This window comes from Chrysemys picta, chromosome 8 (assembly GCF_011386835.1).
Source record: "Chrysemys picta bellii isolate R12L10 chromosome 8, ASM1138683v2, whole genome shotgun sequence".
Classification (NCBI taxonomy): domain Eukaryota; kingdom Metazoa; phylum Chordata; order Testudines; family Emydidae; genus Chrysemys; species Chrysemys picta.
In genome coordinates, this window is record NC_088798.1 from 73,771,560 (window position 1) to 73,795,566 (window position 24,007).

At 39.9% G+C, this 24,007-nt stretch overlaps 1 protein-coding gene across 20 annotated transcripts in view; it reads right to left on the reverse strand.

Moving 5' to 3' along the window:
- The window catches only part of ANKHD1 (ankyrin repeat and KH domain containing 1), a 199,477-nt gene that overhangs the window by 60,092 nt on the left and 115,378 nt on the right, over positions 1-24,007 (reverse strand). For 13 of the 20 annotated variants that reach the window (XM_065555838.1, XM_065555831.1, XM_065555840.1 and 10 more), the window contains exons 11-15: positions 12,808-12,867; positions 7,000-7,087; positions 5,994-6,121; positions 5,619-5,762; positions 4,046-4,148 (exon numbers count right to left, since the gene is read on the reverse strand). In XM_065555838.1, the coding sequence (XP_065411910.1) occupies positions 4,046-4,148; positions 5,619-5,762; positions 5,994-6,121; positions 7,000-7,087; positions 12,808-12,867 (523 nt within the window). Of the gene's footprint in view, positions 1-4,045; positions 4,149-5,618; positions 5,763-5,993; positions 6,122-6,999; positions 7,088-12,775; positions 12,868-24,007 lie in introns of those variants that run through there. The other 7 variants (XM_065555847.1, XM_065555843.1, XM_065555842.1 and 4 more) reach the window with 2 other exon arrangements.

Here is a 24,007-nt window from a genome sequence, read left to right on the forward strand (position 1 = left end):
CTATGAATAATATTTAAAGTACAAAAGAGAATTTAAAGGTCCCTTTCTTAAACATTAGGTTGCATTTATAAATTAACTAACAGACTAATGATCAAATTGACAGCTTTGTATCTTTTTCTAAATTTTGCTAGGATTTTTTTGAACTATAGCATCCTCTGACAGCTTTTTAAGTGGCAATAATTTAACATTAAATTCACTTTTTTGCAAGTGGGAAGAGAGGAAATTACCTTTGTTTTAAAAAGTGTGCACTTAAAATAACGAAAGGAGGCTTAGGTGCATATATTGTGAGGTTGAAAATTACATCTGCTGGGGATGGACAGCTGGTGCAGCCTATACGACAGTACATGTATAATGAGACTAATAGGTTACATTTGCAGGGGAATGAATGGAAAGTTCTCTGGGCTAAAACAGAATATCTAGTAGACTTAATCCTGACACTATGTCAGGAAAACAGTTGTTTATTAAAAGGTACTAAATAAACTACAGTTAAAGACTATTAAAAGATTCCCCATTAGGTCAGCGTGGCCAAATTTTATCTGCCTCCTTACTGCAGGACAGTATTTTTTGATGAGGGAAGAAACTAGTTATTTTTTCCATCAAAGTCAGAATTAGAGTCGATAGTTTATCAGCCAGATAAACATTCATGACAATTTTGCAAGACTAGTCCAGAGGGCAGCATAGCAAATTACTACAATTCTGCATCATCACCACATGCATAGCCTACCATTCATTGTGTAATAGATCCATGACCACCTAGGATGTCACAGTCATCACTGCACCATATACCATGGCCAGTGAGGACTTAAGATGATACATGGTTACAGTGTGGGTCCTTCAACTCCAGATGTACAGTCCCCACCACTGTAGCTAAAGGAAAACCTCCTCTGGTTGTGTCAGTATTGTTTATTACCACTATGCAGTTCTCATTCCATACGGTTGAGGACAGTGGCAGACATCAACCAATGTACTACAGCTCACAGAAACTCTTGTACTTCAACATTTGAAATGGCTCCTTTGGACCAGGAATTAAAAATTGCAGTTCAAGTTTTATGTGGGTAAATTAGATGAGTACTAGACACCCAAAGAGACTAAAAGTAGTAATATGTAATTTTTCCCAAATTCTTTAATTTCTAATGCTTTCTTCAAACTAAGTAAAAATGATTGTCTTTCAGCCCAATACCACCTATAAAAATTCAGTCCCAAATATTTCCTCTTCAAAACTTAAAAGGGATGAAAATAGGGCTTATAACTAATTTTTGACCGTGACCTTAATTAGTTCTCAAAAAATTGATCTAAATATTTCTAATGCACCTATCACCATATCTATTAAAAGCTATAGTAGGTACTCCTCTGAAGATTGTGGACCCTTCCTTTTTACTCCACTAGATTATTCTTTACATTCTTGCTCATCAAGTTTCTACCCTGACATGGAAAATGTTCAGATAAGTATGCTATTTCCTTTTTGCCAGTTCTCACTTTTTTTCACCTGTGTTAATTTTCTCCTAATTATTGCTGTTACAATTTGATATTTGTCAAAATAATTTAACTATACAATGGTTACTACATGCTAAACCGTACTCTTCTCCTACATCTCTAACCTAGTAATCTGCCATTGAGACCTAAATCAAACTGCTTTTTAACTCTTACTCCTAGTAAGAGTCCACTTCAAGCCTAAAAGACAGTGAATAATTTGATTTCACTAGTTCAACATTTAATTTACTAACTCCTCATTATGAAAAGTGTTGCTATTATATTTGCTGCAAAAGTTTAATACATTGATTCTAAAAAATGCGTAGACCTGGAGTTAGTAGATATACAAATGAGAAAAACCACACCCCTCTCATTTTGAAGTAGCTGGTTTAGAGTTTGTGTAAACCTTGTTAGAGACCTGGTCAAAGCTTTTTGGATAAAAAAGTATTTTCCTATTGCAAGTGAATGTTGTGACCTAAAAGCTTGACTTGATTTTTCTTCACAGGAATAATGAGTATGCCTCTGATTGTACCCTTTACTACCAATGCACTGCCTGCCCCCCAGCAAAAGAATCCCCACACACAAAAAATGTAAATGTAACATTAACGTTACATATCTGTCAAAAGTTAGGAAGTGAAATGTTATAGATTAATACACAACTCTTACTCTACCCTGCTATACAAGAGCTAAATACTGTATATATGCAGGATAGACTATTTATATGACCACATACCACTTATTTAACACAAAATATTTTTTTCTACAACCTTAAATACACCTAAGAGGTTACACATGCTATGTTCATTTTAAAGTATATTTTCTCCTCAAAGATATTATGTACTTTAGTTTAATCAGAACCTATGAAGTATTTCTCTAAAAATTGCAGGTTTTCTTTTGGGGACCAATACACTTCTGAACAGCAATCCCAGCAACATGCTGCTACTGCTCAGAGAAATACTTGAGATGCATTGACAATATGCTTCTCCTCCCCCGCCTCCCACCATGTTTTGTATGAGCATAACTAATTTTTATTTTCTCATGTGACCTATACTCAAATTGCATCCAAATTTCGTTTATAAAGGTTGTGCAGAGAAGTGAAGCCTATATAGTACTGCTCTGAATCAGTATATTATCAATGTATTTAATTTCTCAGATAATTAAAATGAAACCAAACTCTCCATCAGATGCAAAAATGTGTTTCCATATGCCAGTTAAGAGGATTGGTGATGTTTTTAGAGAAATATTTATCACTGAAGTACCACTGATCATTAATACTTAATTTAGCTGTAAATTTATCTATGCCAGTATATACTTATAGACTCAGACATCGTAAATAGTAAGGATAATGCCTCCTAGCTCTTATACTGTGCTTTTCATCATCAGATCTTAAAGTGCTTTACAAAGGAGGTCCCTATTTTACAGATGGTGAAACTGAGTCACAGAGAGGGGACATGACTTGCCCAAAGTCACCCAACATGCCAGTGGCAAAGCTGGGAAGAAAACCCAGGTCTCCTAAATCCCAGTCTGGTCTCAATCCACTAGGCCAGATCTGCTATACATATGTCTAAAGTAGTAGGAAAAAAACACTATGATAAGTTGTATTTGAGAAATAATGTTATATAAAGATAATCAATACATATCACATTTGCACAGAATGGAGAATTAGGGTTGCATATTCAATCTTAGTTTTCACATTTTTATTCTAGTCAAGTTTCATGTGTTGTATCTGTCATTGGGGTACTGAGCTCCTTCTTACACTCAAAAATTAAACAAGACTAATGCCTAGTCAATATGATTCCCATCTACTGCAACCTTAGCATTCCTATTTTGATATTTTAAAATCCTTTCCCAAACTCCCCCTACCTCCCCCCAAAAACAACTCTAGAGCTATTAGGCCTGAAGAATCTCCATCTGGAGCTCTCCACAAGAGATGCTTTTCTCTCACTGAACTAGCTTAACAGAAACAAAGATCTCAATGCAGAATCCATTTCCAAAAGGATGACCCATGAAATTTGCCATTTAGCTATTGAAAATACCATTTTCTTTGTGAAAATGAGTTTAGAGTTGCTTATAATGAAAACCCTGACATAACCGTAACTTAAACTGGGCATTATCAGGAATCTCCTACAAGTAGCTTTGCAGTTAATTGTTTTGGCAATACATAACTCATGTCACTAGTTTAAACAGAAAATGGGCTGATGCAATGAGTATATGGAGAAGAATTACAACTAATTTAGAATGATCAGTGTACAGTAGTCTTTGTTAAGTCGCACCCACACTAATAAACTGTTCAAATGGAAATTCAATAATTGATCATTTTCTTCAAGTAATTTTTTCAATAAGCGTGATCAGTAACCAATGTTAATGTTCTATACTACACAATGAAATAATAAATATGAATTACACATTACAGAGAACGTTATGCTCCCGGTAGAACTACACCTGTATTACAAGTGTTTAAGGATTGATGAAGTGAGGACTGACCTATACATTAGTTTCAGAAGTACTATAATAAAGCTTCCCCCAATCCTGCAAGATGCTAAAACAAGATACTTTCAAGTGGCCACATACTGACCTTTCTGTACTCCCAAGAGTGGAGGAGAATTCTCTTGAGGAGCTCTATCAGGTTCCTGGGGAGGTACAACCATGGCAAGTGCATGCATTGGTACACGTGGAACCTAAAAAATCAACTCAGAAAGAACTTGTCTCAGTTTTAGTTTTCAATGGATAAGAGTTTCATAAATTAATCCAGAAGCACATCTGTTTGCACACATTCCCTTCCACTCAGCCTCTAACTGTGCACTGCATGTTCTCCCTTAACATACCAACTTCCAAAAGTAACATGTTTCATCTTTAATATACTAACTGCAAAGTTACCATACTCTTTCCCCTCTTCTACCTCCAAAGTGGTTAAGTAACTGCATTTACTTGTTCTTGTCCTATCCAATATTTCATACCCAGAAAGATGGGAAATAAACTGCCTCATGAGTTGGGGAGTCCCAAGGATTTTGAGAAGTATAAAGGCCCCAGTAGCCCCAAAAAAGGTTAGGAAATTAGGCACACAGATAGCTTGTATCCAGTACAAGCCCACAGATCAGAATTTCATTAGTTACCTCCTTTTCAAATCATATGCAGGAAAGGGGGCATGTGAAAAACAGTAAGGAACTGCTACACAATATTTCCAATTGGAGTTGTAATTCTTCACTTGTTGGTCCAAAGTAGTACTTTACTGGCCTATTAGATCCTGCCAAACACTGTTGGGAATTTTTTTTTTTTTTTTTTTAAATAGAAGCTATCAAATTTTATAAAGTGACCACCTCCACTTAATATGAGAGCCATTACTGAGGGCAGACATTGCTCAGTGAAACCTCATCATACAGTGTACTTGCATATGTAGTAACCAGTGCAGTCACAGCACTTGGGTGGTTTTCTTCAAATAAAAACTCTTGCCTTTTAAACTACTTCATGTTAGCTTGCCAATTTTTGGAAGTACTGAGAACACAGTATTAGCCTAGACATTATATATGCAGTTTTTTAAACTCTGAATATAACTGCATTTTATCTGCATCTTTTATTTTCCTAACTGTATTCTATCAACTAATTCTTGGTTCTCTTTGTAGACTGGGGTTTTCCAAAGATTCTTAGGGAGTTTGGTGGCCAACTCCCACTGAAAATCTAGTTCCCTTGGGCCACTTTGAAAATCCCAGGTACATGAAATAAGCTGCCTTTCACTTTACACAAGATACCAATACTTAAGGAAAACAAGCATCAGTGTTTCCAGTGTATTATCACGTGGCTTTAGGAGTGCTGAGGCAAGAGGGTAAAGGCTGAGTAACTTCAATCAAGTGCAACAGTCGCTTAGAAATGCTGTATCTGGACTGGCTTATTAGGGAACAGAAATTATTAAAAGTAAGATGGACAATATACATGTGTATTTTTAAGGAACTCCTAGGTAAACAAAGCTTCATTCGTGCCCCCCTTTCGATAAGCGTTTCTAAATATGTAACGTAGAAAAATCAGTGTCACTGATCTTTATTTTACTTCAACTAAACTTTGTTTGCATTTATTAAATGTTAAAAGAAAAAATTACTAGAAAGTTTTATTTTCTGTTGTGGAAATGTATGTTTAATTATACTTTTATGTCTTACCTGAGACTGATCCTGAGAAGGTGGTGTGAGCTGAGACATGTCTGCAGTAGGAACTGACAGAACATTGTTTGGGTAATCCAGTAAGTAAGAAACAACATTTGTATGTCCACCCTTGGCAGCTTCAATGAGCATCGTTGAGCCATCCTGGGGTGAGAGTTTGGAGACAGAAAATGCAACAGTAAGGGGAGTTCTTTTAGCCTCTGTGATATATAAAAAAGAAGAGATTTTTTCTGTGAAATTAAGTTTAAAATTGTCCAGCCTTGCCTTTTAATCAAAGTCAACTCTGCAGTATTTTAGTTTCAAGTAATGTATAAGGATAAGCAATTATGAGAGGTGAGTATATTAGAATCACAATGAGTAATTTAAATTGAATACCTTAAGTCGATGAGTAGGGTCTGCACCATGAGCCAGGAGGAGCTCAACAACCGCAAGGTGGCCCCCCGCACATGCCAATGACACCACTGTGTGGTCATTATTAGCAGTAGCCCTATTAACATTGGCACCTATGAAGAAAACAGCTTATGCAGAATTAGCAGGAATTTCTTCATGTTTAAATTCTAAACAACAAACCTGGTGTATTTTCTGACTTTGAGTGTGTATCTATTATAGAATTTCAGATCTAGGATGCAAGTTAATTACAATAAAAAAATTAGAACGAGGATAACATAATGGCAAAGACATTTCAGAAGTAAAAATAGGATAATTTCTTAGATAAACTGAGTTTGCATCTAGATTCCTAATCCTTTCATAAAAAGATGTACAGTCATACTGCAGTGCAAGTAAGCTAGCGTGACCAGATGTCCTGATTTTATAGGGACAGTCCCAATATTTGGGGCTCTCTTTTATATAGGCTCCTATTACCCCTCACCCACTGTCCCGATTTTTCACATTTGCTGTCTGGTCACCCTAAAGTGAGCAAAGGGAGGGTATTCACACACTTCTAACAGTTATTTTAAGATTTATTTTTATATTCCAAGGAAGAATCACAATCCTTTCATAGTAAGGGGCTATTTATTTATTTTTTAAACCAGGAGTACTCCCGGGCAAGAGTTGACTGCAAAACATTTTTAGAATAAAATGCTAGAAATACTATCTAACCATGTACTGACTGACATTTTTGCCTTACTAATCTGCACAATTTGGTGGAAAGTATTTTCGATGAAGAATTTCTGTACTCAAAAGTGAGCAATCACCTGTATAATGTGCGTTAACTGAAATTAAAATCATCTCGCCACAAATGAGCACTTACCACATAACCCGTAAACCTAATACATGACATAAGGAAAATTTCTATTCTAGTAGGAATTAAAGCCATAACACAAAAGTTTAATAGAACTGTTAAGTGACATTTCAGACACTGAAGTTGGTACTAATATTTTACCTTTGCTAATAAGAAACTGTACAGTGCATAAATGACCAGCTCTTGCAGCCTTCATTAGCGGTGTCCTTCCACCTTCAGATTCATGCTCCTGTTATAAAAAAGTGCATTAAAAAAGTGTTATAAATATTGGCAAAACATATCAACCAAGAGTCTTAGTGGCTGAAATTTTCAGCTTAGGGATTTAGACTGCGCTCTATTAATTTTAATGAATATTCTGTATAAATCCCCACCAGTGTATTTTCAGCTAATTTTTCGAAAAGGTCCCAATGAATCTACTTGGTTAGTGAATTACATTGGAAAAGGTCACTAAGACCACATCACCACCCTCACAATTTCATAGATTTCAATGGAAAGTTTCCTGACTTCTAGCTTCGTTCAGTTTCATTACCTCCAAACAAATCATTTGCATCAAATTTTCTCCAATACACTCTGTTCAAAAAGCTGCCATTTCTGAGCAAAAGAACATTGAGAACATAATCATATGGTGATACAAGAATGGAGAAATCTGTTAGCTAAGCCACCATATGGAGAATAGCCAACATCTGAATCTTCTGAATTGTAATATGTTGAAATTGGATTCTTACCACCCACAAATCAGACAAAAATCAATTATATGCAACAAAAATGGCATCAAATAGCCTTATGAGCCATAATGAGAGGGTAACTGGTCTCTGAAAAGAAGAATTAGAGAACATGGAGTTGCAAAGACGACAGAGGAACAATCTGAAGGTCAATGGTGAGACATTCTCTTCAGAGCCATCAGACGCTGTCTCCGAAAACAGAAGTTTAACATGAGCAGACCAAGTTAAAGCATGAGTGATATGAAAGATTTTGGAAAAGACACTGTAGATACTCAGAAAACTGACAAGAGAAGTGAATGTGGAAGTTAGTAATCAACCTTTTCTACCCTTGAGATAATACAAGCCATGTGGGAAAAGAACCAGCCAGTTACACAGGAATGACTGACACCACAAAGAGTGCTATCAAGTGAAGGGGACCCATCCCACACCGCAAGGGGATTAAGTGTCCTGTCCATGAGAGTGTGTACATGTGCCCTTCAAAATAAAACTCAGTAATGTGTTAGGAATTTTATTTAAATAGTTTATAGGGAAATAATCTCTAATTCACTGTTTAACTTCATTATTCTCTGAATATCTGATAGCGGAGATGATTAAAAACAGAAGTACCTCCCCTTTCTTGTTCTATTTACTGAGATTGAGAAGGCTTAATGCTGCATTTATGACAGTTGAATCCAACCCTGCCTATTTCCTTCAATTGACCGAAAATCCTGTACATCCCCATTGCTAGGTTGCAGGTGTCTAGTGAAAGTTAACCATTTGGTTATGCTTTTGAGAAGGGGAATCTTTAGTGATGGCAAATCCAAACCTGTTGAGAAGTTTAGTGGTCCAAATCAGTCATGTGCTATTATGAAGAGTCTAAAAAACTGAGCTTGTCTCCTCTCACCACTTGAAAAAGGGCAGAAGCAGTCTGGCACAGATTTTTCTTATGAGAATAGTTTTATTGTACATTGCTTTAAGATGCATGTTTGTTCTCTGTGCGCTGCGTCTTGATCCTCTAATTTATTTTGCATGACACTATTGCTACATACATATAATCCATGTGCAATACTATACAGCAAGAGAGGAAGCTGTAGAGATTTGATTCTAAAGTCAGAAAACACCTGAACTTCCTCCGACTACCAGAGTCAATTTATAAACAGATTTACTCAGTCCTTTATTATTTAGACAGAGACACTGAGTTCCACGGAGTTTATTGTGGAAGGCTCTTTTCTATGAGACCTTAACAATCAAAGTAATGCGTGCTCTGCATGCATATGCAAGGACCAATAGTATATTCTTTAAGATTTGGGGTTTGCCCTGGTGCTTTGGCCTCAATTTTTCCCTCCTGCAACTGTTATGCAATTAGCAGCTGCCCCTCCATTCCACATGCAGAACTCATTTGATTTGTACTGTGTGAAGATATCTTAAAAAGCACTTTGGGATGCAATGCACTATTTATTAAAATACACAAAACTTCAATATATGAGCAGAAACCGTGTTGTCCAAACTCAATTCCTGACGCAAGGTTTCAAAATCCCCATACTATGAAAATCAAAGAACTCAGAAATAAATAAGTTGGAGTTGGAAAATTCCAGTTAACCCAAGACAGTGCAAGTTTGTGTCCTGTAGTATATTCAAGTGTCTTGTTTCGTTTAAGATGGTTAGCAACAGACTATTGGTACTTTGCTTGGGAGTCTAAGAGATCTCACTGCTGGGGAAACTTCTTGATGTCCATGCTAAGTTGTCCTTTACTTAAATTTCATGCAATTATTCTATATATACTGGTTTGATTAATCCCCACTTCCTCAAGCAATCAAATCCTGATCCTCCTTAGTGTTTACAAACTTTAAATACTTGCAGCACCAAACACACACACACCTTCCATCTGGCCAAACTACTCATTTTATCTATTGTATTTCTTCAGTAGTCACTCCTTACTCATTTCGGTCGCTGTTCCCATTTAACTCCACTTTGACAACATCTTTTCTATCAGAAAACCCAACACTGCATGCACCATTTTATTTTTTAACTTAATTTAATGCGGTTATAAGATGCCAGCCATCTGTAGAAACTTCAGCCCTCTATTTAGCCATAGCAAAGGTATAGCAGCAGCAGAAGCATTGCCCACATAGTCCCCAATATATGGGTCAAGCCAGAACAGAGAATGGTCACCTCCAGGGGAGAGAAGGCAGTCTACATTCTATGCCCATTCAGTCCCTAGTCTTCCCTCTGAGACCGCCAAATGTGTGTGTCTGATTGCTGTGGTTTGTGATAGACACCCATCCAGAAATGGAAGAGCTCTGTGTAGCTCAAAAGTTTGTCTCTCACCAACAGAAGTTGGTCCAATAAAACATATTACCTCATGCACCATGATTCACTAATATCCTGGCACCAACACGGCTACAACGCTGCATTCTATTTGGAGTAATAGACATGGGCTATCAGGGAGCTTACATAATCTATAACAGTTTCAATAACAATAGCCTGTTTATTTTGATACCAGGCTTCAAATATTGAAGCCCTAACTACCTAAAGAATGAATCCTAACTTCAAAGGGAGGTGAATTTGAGTAGGTTACAAATACCTATCAGATAGCAGCTCCAATATGTAATTACTCCCACTGGACAAATCCATACTTTGGTGAGTAAAGAGAAAGAGGGATGCAATCATAAGTGTCTTATTGGAATCTTAAGCAACATACAATGGAGTAAAACAAATGGGTAAAATCAAAAAAATATCCTACTGGAAAAGCAAAACGGGTATTTTTTTAAATGAGAAAAGTAATAAGAATTCAAACAGAACAAAATAGAGTGACAAGATACAGAGCATGATGAGGCTAGGGTTCTCACATGTGCTAGAAATAACTGACCTACATTAGTTTTATCCCACAAAACTAGCTCAAAGGATGTAAAAAAGCCCTCAGGAAATTGATTACAGCACAAAGCATTTAAAATAGCATTTCCATCTTGAGGTGTCCCAGTGATGAATACAAGACAAAGTAATGCCAAAGATGACACTCCTTAAGAGAATCTTCTCAGAAAGATGTTGCAGAATTGCCAATGCAGCATCTAGACAGTGGGCCAAACCTTAAAAGGCAGCGCACATTGATGCTTGGTAAATCTGCAGTGAGACTCCTGTAGCTGGATTTACAGATTTCAAACTGCAACACTGGCTTTCATTACCAAGGTCTATTAACACAACAGGCTTTAACATGGCCAGACAAAAATAAAGAGAAATTATGAGTTATTTTTCTGTAGATTCTCAACCTACTTTTGTCAAGAGAAGTTATACAACTGAATTAGTCAGAAAATCCATCTTATATAATTCATTTTAATATTAATGGAGCAAGGAGCCATGGGGATAGACATGACGGTAGATGAAAATATTAACCCAAGACAGAAGCCAGATAGAATCTCTGGAAGGAATTTTGGGTGCACATTCAAAAATCACCTCATTTCTTTATAATCTGTCGTAGAAAGGATCAGTAATGAGCAGCTGAAACACATAGCTTCTACAAGTAAAGCTACTGCCACAGACAGTCTCTGAAAAATGCAAGGTCCTAAGAATCAATTTAGAACAGGGCAGGGATGTGAAGTATTATCAAACCATTTTACTGGTGACTGAGCTGTCATTTTGTACTTTATAAAAGCCAACATAGCATTTTATGTGAACTCTATAGGTAGTGACCAATAAAACCTTGTCTACACCAGATACTACTTAGAGTTATCTAGACATAGGTTGAGAAACTGTGGTGTATTATCAGTAAACTCCAAGGACTTGGCAACAATAGGCCAAATATTTATTATTGTTGCTGATATTACCCTTATCCTGGATACTTCATCCTCAGTTTCTTAGGCTGTTATAAGAGAGGTTTTATATCAAGTGTTTAACAGGGCCAATATAAATTCCAAACCAAGACTTTGTGATTTCAATAATTTGGTAAAATCATTTTGTTGGCCTTCTGAAAAAGATATCCTTGACTAGCCAATCATTAAATTAATGAAACATCCACATTTAGACTGTAGCTATGTTATAAGAGATTACAACACCAGAAGAGTCAATGTGATAAACTAGTCTGATCTCCCATGTAATAAAGCCTGTGACTTCCTTGAATTAATTCCTGTTTGAACTAGAACATTTATTTTAGAAAAACATCCAATCTTAATTCAAAAATTGCCTGGTAAATTACCTTCACTTAAAAATTTGTACACTGATTTAAACTTTCAGCCATTGGATCTTATTATATCTTTGCTAGACTGAAGAGGTTAACAACAAATTTTTGTTCCCCATGTACTTATAGACTGATCAAGTCACCCTTTCACCTTCTCTTTATTAAGCTAAATAGACCATAGTCCATCACTATATGACATTCACTTGGCTCTTACTTGAACTCTCTCCAATTTAATTATTCCTGGATAAATATGAAACAAATATTCTCTCAAGAGCTCTAATGGACTTCTGTGTTCAAACTTCAAAGAGATATCCATCATTAGACATAACTACATAACATGTTCGTTACAAGATTTGGATTTTATTCTGGATCTGATAAGGAATGGAACCAGATCTCTCTTAAATTCTTTTGTAACAAGACCCTTTGATTTATGAGGGTTCTAATTACCCTGAAAATGCTAAAAACTCAAGTCCTCTGAGGGCAAATATTTTACTGCACTGTTCTGAAGAATTTCTAAGTAAAACTATTTTGAACATTTTCTTGTCCTCCCTCCACCCCTCCCCCACTGAAAATTTGGAGTGAGGTTTTTTTTTTATTAATTTTGTTCCCCTTTTTATAATATTCTCAAGACTAAACTCTGATCACAAGACTCAAAGTTATAAAAAAAGTTAGTAACATGTCCTCTACAGACAAATTTCATGAGGTGAATACAAAACACAGATTAAAACCCAAATGGATTTCTGGTTAAGAGAACTGAAGACTATGAGACCCTATAGAGATATGGTGATTTATTTGTAAAGAGTTTATTGTAGCCACTATTTGTGAAAAGCTGGTTTAATAAAATGACCCTTTCCTATACAGGGAGGGAGTAGGGTAGTAATTAAGAAAGAAAGGGATTAGAAAACAAGCCAAAGGACTGCAGAGAAAGAAACCAAAAAAGTAGAGCAATGATGGAGATTTAATATGCTACATAGCAAGTCTTTGCACCTCTGATGAAATCTAGATGCCGTAAGCCATGCTTGCTGTGAACATCTATTTTTGAGGTTTTAGCTTACAAGCATCAAAGGCCAACCTCACCTGATGCTTGGCCGTCTCTATGCCCTCCAAAATAGTCTTCTTTAAGTCCTCCTGCTTGTCCTGCGGAAGGAAAAAGAAGAACTCACGGATCTTATTCTATAAATAAAATTAATACTTGGCCGTGAAGACCTGGTGATTACAATTTCAGTTGGTCAGCATCACGAGCTGAATTAGTCTGAGGAGGACAAAACTAGTCTTTAAACCAAGTAATGCAATTCTTCACCATCATAGCCTCAACCTAAGCCACCCAAACTCATGTGGCTAGTGGAAGTTACACACGATATCCACTGGTGCAAATTACCAGATGCTTTCTTGGTCACACCCAGTCACCACATATTCTGCACCATTGGAATAAGTACAGACTGACCTAGCACAGCCAAAAATATGACTGCAATAATTCAGTTTCAGTGTTTTGGGCGCACTCTTATAGTTCTTTTGTTACAGAGACAACATGAACATTCTTACTAATAACCTTGGATCCTCTATCGTCTTCTCCAAATAGTCTAGAACCAGCACCAAAAAAAACAAGATTACTTTTCAGTCCCTCACACCGAAAGCATCACATTAATCTCCCTCACTGTATAATGCAAAGCCCTACTTACAACCTACACAATGTTAGCAAGAACTCAGGTTGACATATATACAAAGGTTTAGTGTGCAGTGTGATGTTTAAGGAAAACATAAGGTTGATATTAAGGATTTACTTTATGGTGTGAGGGAAATTAATGTGTAGTATGTTTTCTTATCAATTGGAAGCAAAAAGAATTTCCCTGTGATGGTGCAGAACCTGTCAGTGAAAACTTGTGTAAGCACTAGGGTATGATTAAGAGGTGTCCCTTAGCCACTCAACCCAGACCCTAAAGGGTAAGGAAATGCCAAGCTATCAGTTAACCAACCCTACTCCCTTTTAAACATGGTGTTTATAGAATTTCCTAGGTTTTTAAATGCAAGTGTACCATGGTTTGGAGGAAGCGTGAGCGTTTGAGATGAAAAGGAAGGATGGATGTTATGCTACTTGCAGGTCTCTCTTTACCCACCCTCCTGAACTCCACCACAGAAGTGCCCACATTCCAGGGGATCCTCCCTAATGCTGCACCTGCCAACCACAGCTCTACAGAACAGTGTAGTCTCTGCTGAAGGCGCAGAACTACACAGGCTACAGAGACCACAGCAATGCAGCTTATATCTTCTCCCAGAAATCTTGGCTGCTGTTCCCTAACTCTCCTTACTAAATCATAAAGAATATGGGCCAGCATCTTCCCTGAGGGCAACCTATGACTTCAGTCCCATTGGAAATGAGAGTCAAGAGGCTGGCTCTCAAATGTACTGCATTTCAGCTAAATCAAGATCTCAGTTTAGGAGGAGAAGAGATCTCCAACAAAATGCACTTTTGGCTTAGTGGAAGGTAAACTGAGTTAGGAGCCAGGAGATAAAAAATCTCATTTGCCACTCACTATTGTTTGTATTTCTGTGATTTTCAGTCCTTAATTTTGAACCAGCAGGCCTCATACCCATACTCTCAGGAAATAAACAATCAAGCTATGACACTGAGTACCTTTCCCAGACTTGAAGGAACAGCTTTGCGTAAAGTCAGAAGCTTGCCTCTCACACCAACAGAAATTGGTACAATAAAAGATTATCTCACCCACCTTGTCTTGCTAATATCCTGGGACCAACATGGCTACAATACTGCAAGCAACAATGGAGAATATTCAATTCTGCCATTTGAAATGGAAACTCCACAACATGGGAAAAAAAAGGAAGCAAAACAGTTACTTCCTGAGCAAATGCAAGAAACAAAACATCTCCAGAGGACTCACCATCTATAACCCTCTAACCACTACATACAACTCCAAATATGCTGAGCAGCTCTGTAGGAGGACTCAAAAAAATTGAGGAACCATCTCCTGCAACTCTCATACTCCGTAAGAGACCACCTCAAACAAGAAATCATCATATACTCCCACACAGAGATGGGGGAGGAGGGACGAAATCAGGAAACCTACCTGGAGATCATGCAAGAAACCAAAAACAGCTATTACAAAAATCTGATGACAGCCATCCAACACAAAAGCAAAGTGGAACCAACTGCAACAACTTCACAAACCACAGAACACCACCTCTGGGAGAAACCACGGCACCAGGACCTATCACACGGACATCCCATGACAACCCAACATCAATTTATTAAGACTACCTGTAACCAGAGCCGAAATAACTGTACTCTCCAAGGGACCGAACTTCTACCCCATCACAGAACCTATCATACTACACCTCTACCTCGATATAACGTGAATTCGGATAGAACGCGGTAAAACAGCGCTCTGGGGGATCAAAGCAAGTTAGATATAACGCGGTTTCACCTATAACACGGCAAGATTTTTTGGCTCCCAAGGACAGCGTTATATCAGGGTAAAGATGTAATATGTGGAGAACTAGAATTATTTCACTGATTCCACCTCAAAGAATTCTTTCACAACAATATCACCCAGAACTACCACCTCCCCACCAACAGTCATAAGAAAAAAGAATAATCTGACAACACCCCACCACAGACAAAATCACACACTTGATCATTACACTGATTGATTAAAATCCCTAAACATCACATCCACCATACACTCCCACCACCACTGCCAAGAAAACAGCTATACAGTCTCTGAAATCCAACCACCAGATAGCAATTAAATCAGCAGACAATGGGGATCCCATCACAGTCCTCAACTGTGATGACTATGTTAACAAAGCCTACAACTTTTTGACACCACCTATTATAAAGAGCTCAGAGACAACCCAGGAATCTAAGGATATCAAATCCTTCCCTGCTCAACTCCAAGAGAAACTAACAACCTTGTCCCCCACAAACTTTCTATATGTTTCCCAAGATACACAAACATGGGAATCCAGGAGACCCATCATATCTAACCTTGGCGCTCTTAATGAAGCAATATTAGGACTCATAGAAACCATTCTCAAGCTACTGATCACATAAAGGGTCAGCGTCCTCCAGCACACAACCAGTTTCCTCCAGAAACTCTAAACATTTACAACCTCCCTCAGAACACCATCCTTGCCACTATGGATGTCACCTCCCTATATACTAACATCTCTCTCAGTGATGGCACTGCTGCCTGCCTTGAATATCTATAAGACAATCGACAACACTCACATATCCATCTCAAACACATTGCCAAACTCATCCATTTCATCCTCACCTATACCAATTTTATATTCAACATCTTATCCAAACAATGAGAACAGCCATGGGTATCACAATGGCTCCCCAGCATGCCAACCTCTCTTCATGGGCTACCTTGAGGAAGAATTCCTGGACAAATGCACCACAAAACCAATGCTATACCTGAAATACATCAATGATGTTTTTATCTTCTGGACAGATGAGCTAAACTTCCTTATAGATTTTCACCACAATTCCAACCACCACTACCCATCCATCCATTCATCTCTCTCGAGAGCACTCCCATATAAGCATAGAACTTCCTAGACACCACGATCAGCTTCAACAGTGGAACTTTAGAGACAGCTATGTACAAAAAACCCACAGATCACCACACTTACTTTCACAGATCCAGTAGCCACACCAAACACACCAAGAAATCAGTTTTATGCAGCCAAACACACTGATACCACGGAATATGCACCAAGGAGAAAGTCCAGGATACACAGCTTACCACGCTTAAAACACCAGGACATTCCACCAGAGAAGTAGATTGCAGCATGGAACAGGCCACTCAAATACCTCAGATTACCTGCTTCAATATGGAAAAAGCCCTCCAACCACAGCCCCCTAGTTGTCACCTATCACCCCACACTGGAACCCAGAGGGTGTATCATTAAGCAATTACAACCCATATTTGACGCGGACCACATATTGAAAAATCTTTTTCAAGCCACCTCTTTTGGCCTTCAAATAAGCCCCCCAACTCCTCCAGCTTCATCAGAAGCAGCAGCAAGCTCCCCAAAAACCAAGCCATACCAACTCAAAGCAGCACCAAATCCTGTTGTCACTTCTGCAAAATCCGCAGAAGTATCTCTCCTGCTACGACGACCAAAATCCTGCCACAACACAGCTTTCAAGGTCCATGAGTCCTACACATACCTATCACAACATGTGGTGTACTTCACCCAATGCACTAAGGGTACATATCTATGCTGGAATGAAAGACCCGTGGCAAGGCCACAGTTGGCCTGGGTGAGCTCTCTCAGGCTCACGGGGCTAAAAACTGCTGTGCAGACATTTGGGCTTGGCCTAGAGCCCAGGCCCTGGAGCCCTCCCTGCTTGTGGGGTCCCAGAGCCTGGTCACCTACACAGCAATTTTACAACTCCGCAAGCCCAAGTCAGCTGACATGGGCCAGCCATAGGTGTTTACTTGCTGTGCAGATGTACTCTTTATTCCCCAATAACAATTATGTGGGTGAAACAGGACAATCACCATGAACTCTCAAAAAAATAATAAAAGACAATTACATCATATTACCTGTGGGTGAATACTTTTCACAAAGCGATCATTCCTTATCTGACCTCTCAATCCTCAGCCTCAAAGGAACCCTGCACACCTTCAAAATACGAGCCTGGAAGCTTGCTATAGACTAAAAATCATGGACTTGCAGACACTGGATTTGTGGCTTATTACAACAATCTGTAACCCATTAACCCCTCTTTTTGTCCTATAACTGCAGAGGTTTCAACTGGCCACTTAACCTGTATTGGAAGAGACTATTTGAGGTGAACTACTTATGCTAAATAGTCTGTTCCACCTTGTATTTTGCTGACACTGACTACCTTTCCCAGATCTGAAGAGCTGTGTGTAAGCTTGAAAGGTAGTCTTTCACCAACAGAAGTTGGTCCATAAAAGGTATTACTTCACCCACCTTGTTTCTCAAGTATCACACAGGTAATTTTACGAATAAGATAATATAGGTTGCCAAAGGTCACTTTTAGCAGCATCAGGCACAGAACCCAATCTCATCCATAGAATTTTTCACGGGTCACATTTTGATGGCTTGTGTCACATTTAAAAATTGAGAGAAGTATGATTGTTTTAACAAAATAGTGGCTATGTTCCATGAGGACATGCAGACACACTGCTGCTCAGAATAAAATCTGCCAAATCTAAGTGCTTAGCTAGGCCATCTATAACCACTACTTTAACCATTAGATCCCACTCCTCTCCCAGAGGTGGAAATAGCTAGGCCATCTATAACCACTACTTTAACCATTAGATCCCACTCCTCTCCCAGAGGTGGAAATAAAATCCAGGAGTCCTGATTTCCAGCATTCTATTACTTCTGAGCTAATAACTGTGAAACCCACTGGGAAAATGGGTATCATTCCCTTTCCAGTGGCTGATATAAACAGAGAACAGCTATTACTGTATCTCAAGTGGTAGAGGTCTCAACTAGTGATCTGAAAGTCCAGAGCTCAAACTCTGCTGAGGATACATGTGGGGTTGGTTGCAAGTGACAAAAACAGGAACTAAGTTTTCTTTTTAAAAATATTGACTCAGCAAGAAAATATCTTTACAGATGGCATAACACTCAGCAAATAACAGGTATTACACATTTTGGTCATTTGTCACATTGTGTTTGCTTATCACAAACTGGCAAATGTGTGGTCTGATCATTTTAGTGAAATGGTTGTGGCTTCAGTAACGTAAATAGCTAGACCTTTAATAATTTTTGTTGCTCTCCTCTGGACTTTCTCCAATTTGTCCACATCTTTCCTGTAATGTGGTGCCCCACTTCCCCGCCCCCCCAAGACCTGGACACAATACTTCAGTTGAGGCCTAATCAGCGCGGAGTATTGCTTACAATACTCCTGCTAATACATCCCAGACTCATGTTTGCTTCCCCCCCCCCAAACAGTGTTACACTGTTGATTCATATTTAGCTTGTGGTCCACTATGACCCCCAGATCCTTTTCTGCAGTACTCCTTCCTAATCAGTCATTTCCCATTTTGTACGAGTGCGACTGATTGTTCCTTTCTAAGTGGAGTACTTTGCATTTGTCCTTATTGAATGTCATCCTATTTACTTCAGACCATTTCTTCAAATCATTTTGTATTTTAATCCTATCTGCCAAAGCACTTGCAACCCCTCCAGCTTAGTATCATCCTCAAACTTTATAAGTGTACTCTCTATGCCATTATCTAAATCATTGATGAAGATATTGAACACAACTGGACCCACACTGATCCCTGTAGGACCCTGCTCGTTATGCCCTTCCAGCATGACTGAACCACTGATAACTACTCTCTGGGAACCGTTTTCCAACCAGTTTTGCACCCACCTTATAGTAGCTCAAAACTGCTCAAGATAGTTAAGACCAAAGCAGACTGTGAAGAACTTCAAAAAGATCTCACAAAACTAAGTCATTGGGAAACAAAATGGCAAATGAATTTTAATGTGAATAAATGTAAAGTAATGTACATTGGAAAAAATAACCCCAATTATACATACAATATGATGGGGACTAATTTAACTACAACTAATCAGGAAAGAGACCTTGGAGTCATCGTGGATAGTTCTCTGAAGACGTCCACGCAGTGTGCAGCGGCAGTCAAAAAAGCAAACAGGATGTTAGGAATCATTCAAAAAGGGATAGAGAATAAGACGGAGACTATCTTATTGCCCTTATATAAATCCATGGTACGCCCACATCTTGAATACTGCATACAAATGTGGTCTCCTCATCTCTAAAAAGATATACTGGCATTAGAAAAGGTTCAGAGAAGGGAAACTAAAATGATTAGGGGTTTGGAACAGGTCCCATATGAGGAGAGATTAAAGAGGCTAGGACTTTTCAGCTTGAAAAAGAGGACACTAAGGGGGGGGATATGAGAGAGGTATATAAAGTCATGAGTGGTGTAGAGAAAGTGAATAAGGAAAAGTTATATATTTGCTCCCATAATATGAGAACTAAGGGCCACCAAATGAAATTAATGGGCAGCAGGTTTAAAACAAATAAAAGGAAGCTCTTCTTCATACAGCCCACAGTCAACCTCTGGAACTCCTTGCCTGAGGAGGTTGTGAAGACTAGGACTATAACAGGGTTTAAAAGAGAACTAGATAAATTCATGGAGGTTAAGTCCATTAATGGCTATTAGCCAGGTTGGTTAAGGAATGGTGTCCCTAGCCTCTGTTTGTCGGAGGGTGGAGAGGGATGGCAGGAGAGAGATCACTTCTTATGTTGCATTTCCCTAGTTTGTTTAGGAGACTTGTGAGACAGTATCAAAAGCTTTACTAAAGTCAAGATATACCACATCTAACACTATCCCCATATCCACAAGGCTTGTTACCCTGTCAAAGAAAGCTATCAGGGTGGTTTGACACGATTTCTTAACAAATCCACGCTGTTATTTATCACATTATCTTCTCGATGTTTGCAAACTGATTACTTAATTATTTGCTCCATTATCTTTCCTGGTACTGAAGTTAAGCTGACTGGTCTGTAATTTCCCAGGTTGTCCTTGTTTCCCTTTTTATAGATGGGCATTATATTTGCCCTTTTCCAGCCTTCTGGAATCTCTCCCATCTTCCATGATTTTTCAAATATAATCACTAATGGCTCAGCTATCTCCTCAGTCAGCTCAAGTATTCTAGCATGCATTTCATCGGGCCCTGGTGACTTGGAGACTTCTAACTTGTTTAAGTAATTTTTAACTTGTTCTTCCCCTATTTTAGCCTCTGATCCTACCTCATTTTCCCTGGCATTTACTATGTTAGACGTCCAATCACCACCAATCTTCTTGGTGAAAACAAACAAAAGTCATTAAGCACCTCTGCCATTTCCATATTTTCTATTATTGTCCCTGCCCCCCCACCCCGCATTGAGTAACAAGCCTACCCAGTCTTTGGTCTTTTGCTTCTAATGTATTTGTAGAATGTTTTCTTGTTACCCTTTGTCTCTAGCTAGTTAGATCTCGTTTTGTGCCTTGGCCTTTCTAATTTTGTCCCTACAAACTTATTTGTTTATATTCATCCTTTGTAATTTGACCTAGTTTCCACTTTTTGTAGGACTCGCTCTTGATTTTTAGATCATTGAAGATCTCCTGGGTAAGCTAGGGCAGTATCTTGCCAGACTTCCCATCTTTCCTAAGTAATGGGATAATTTGCTCTTGTGCCCTTAATGATGTCTCTCTGAAAAACTGCGTACTGTCTTCAATTGTTTTTCCCCTTAGACTTGCTTCCCATGGGATCTTACCTACCAACTCCCTGAGTTTGCTAAAGTCTGTCTTCTTGAAATCCACTGTCTATTTTGCTGTTCTCCCTCCTACCACTCCTTAAAATCATGAACTCTCATGATCACTTTCACCCAAGCTGCCTTCCACTTTCAAATTCTCAACCAGTTCCTCCCTATTTGTCAAAATAAAATCTAGAACAGCCTCTCCCCTAATAGGTTTCTCCACCTTCAGAAATAAAAAATTGTCTCCAATACTTTCCAAGAACTTGTTGGATAATCTGTGCCCTGCTGCGTTATTTTCCCCAACAGATGTCTGAGTAGTTGAAGTCTACCATCACCACCAAGTCCTGTGCTTTGGATGATTTTGTTAGCTGTTTAAAGAAAGCCTCATCCACCTCTTCTTCCTGCTTCTGCCTTCCTCCGCAGCATGGGGCAGGGATCTCTAGCAGGAGGGTCTCTGCCGATTGAAGTCACTAATAACAGGATTGGGGACTTCAGCAGCAGAGTCCAGGGAAGGGGTGGGGACGGCTTTATGGCCTGCAGCATGCAGGGGGTCAGACCAGATGATCATAATGGTCCCTTCTGACCTTAAAGTCTATGAGTCTGCAGTAGACCCCCTACCATGACACCACCCTTGTTTTTACCCCTTTTAACCTTACCCAAAGACTTTCCACAAGGCTATCTCCTATTTCCATCTCAAACTCAGTCCAAGTCTATACATTTTTTATATATAAGGCAACACCTCCTCCCTTTCTTCCCCTGCCTGTCCTTCCTGAGCAAGCTGTACCCTTCTATACCAATATTCCAGTCATGTGTATTATTCCTCTAAGTCTGTGATGCCAACTATGTCATAGTTGTATTTACTTACTAGCATTTTGAGTTCTTCCTGCTTATTCCCCATACTTCTTGCATTAGAATACAGACATCTGAGATACGGATTTGATTCCCCACCCCCAGTTCGGTCTTCTCTCCTTTATCCCTACTATAAGAGCACATGCTCTCCCCATATTCTGACCATGTTTGCCGATTGGATGTGGATAGAAATTTTGTATCTACACAGGGCTCTAGAATGCAGGCCATGTGCCTGAGACCAGAAATTTGTAGCAAGTAGCGTACAGTGGTCCATGCATGCGCTGTTGCCCTCCTTGTGCTCCAAAAAGAGGGCATAAAGGGTGGTATGGACCAATACCTCTCCAGTTTTCTTACCATGAATCAAATAGGATCCAAACCAGAGGGGAAGGAGAGTGGGTAGAAGAATACAAATAAGAACCACCCATCTCAAAGAAAAGACGGTTACTCACCGTTGTAACTGTTGTTCTTCGAGATGTGTTGCTCATATCCATTCCATTAGGTGTGTGCGCGCCGCGTGCACGATCGTCGGAAGATTTTTACCCTAGCAACACCGGCGGGTCGGCTGTGGAGCCCCCTAGAGTGGCGCCTTCATGGCGCTGAATATATACCCCAGCCGACCCGGCGCCCCCTCAGTTCCTTCTTGCCGGCTACTCCGACAGTGGGGACGGAGGGCGGGTTTGGAATGGATATGAGCAACACATCTCGAAGAACAACAGTTACAACGGTGAGTAACCGTCTTTTCTTCTTCGAGTGCTTGCTCATATCCATTCCATTAGGTGACTCCCAAGCCCAACTTAGGTGGTGGGGTCGGAGTGAGACATTGCTGTGTGCAAAACCGCTGATCCGAAGGCAGCATCGTCCCTGGACTGCTGCACTAGTGCATAGTGTTCTGTAAACGTGTGGACTGACGACCAAACCGCAGCTCTACAAATGTCCTGGATCGGAACTTGCGCCAGGAAAGCCGTCGAGGAAGCTTGGGCCCTCGTGGAGTGAGCGGTGAGGTGTGGTGCTGAGACACCTGCCAGGTCATAGCAAGTCCGGATGCAAGACGTGATCCAGGAGGATAGGCGTTGTGAGGAGACCGGTGAGCCTTTCATTCGGTCAGCCACTGCAACGAAGAGTTGCGTCGTCTTTCTAAAGGGCCTTGTGCGGTCAATATAGAAGGCCAGGGCCCTGCGTACGTCCAGAGAATGCAAACGTTGATCCTGGCGAGAAGCATGTGGTTTAGGATGAAAGACCGGGAGAAATATATCCTGGTTGATATGAAAAGGAGAAACCACCTTAGGGAGAAAGGCAGGATGTGGACGAAGCTGCACTTTATCCTTATGGAAAACCGTGTAAGGGGGCTCGGATGTAAGCGCCCTGAGTTCAGAAACGCGCCTTGCTGAGGTGATGGCTACGAGGAAGGCTGTCTTCCAGGACAGGTACAGAAGTGAACAGGTGGCCAGTGGCTCGAATGGAGGACCTGTGAGCTTGGAGAGAACCAGGTTGAGGTCCCACGTCGGAACGGGCTGACGTTGTTGTGGGTACATCCGGTCTAAGCCCTTGAGGAATCTAACGACCATCGGGTTAGAGAATACCGAGGACGCGAGTTCCCCTGGATGGAAGGCCGATATAGCGGCCAGGTGAACTCTAATTGAAGATATCGCCAACCCTTGCTGTTTTAGGGAGAGGAGATATTCCAAAATGAGAGGGATAGGTGCGTGCAATGGGGACGTGGCTCGTTGTTCGCACCAACAGGAGAACCTCTTCCACTTGGCGAAGTATGTGGTCCGTGTTGAGGGCTTCCTACTGCTCAGCAGAATCTGTTGGACAGAGTGAGAACACTGTTGCTCTGCCTGGGTGAACCATGGAGCAGCCACGCCGTGAGGTGGAGTGATTGCAGGTCGGGGTGACGCAGCCGGCCGTGGTTCTGCGTGATGAGATCCGGGTACAACGGAAGCGGGATCGGTGTCTGAACCGAGAGTTCCAACAGCGTGGTGTACCAATGTTGTCTCGGCCACGCTGGAGCGATCAGAATCACCTGTGCCTGGTCTCTGCGCAATTTGAGCAGTACCTTGTGGACCAGAGGAAACGGAGGGAAGGCATAAAACAGGTGGTCTTTCCAGGGAAGGAGAAACGCATCCGAGAGGGAGCCTGGGGCTC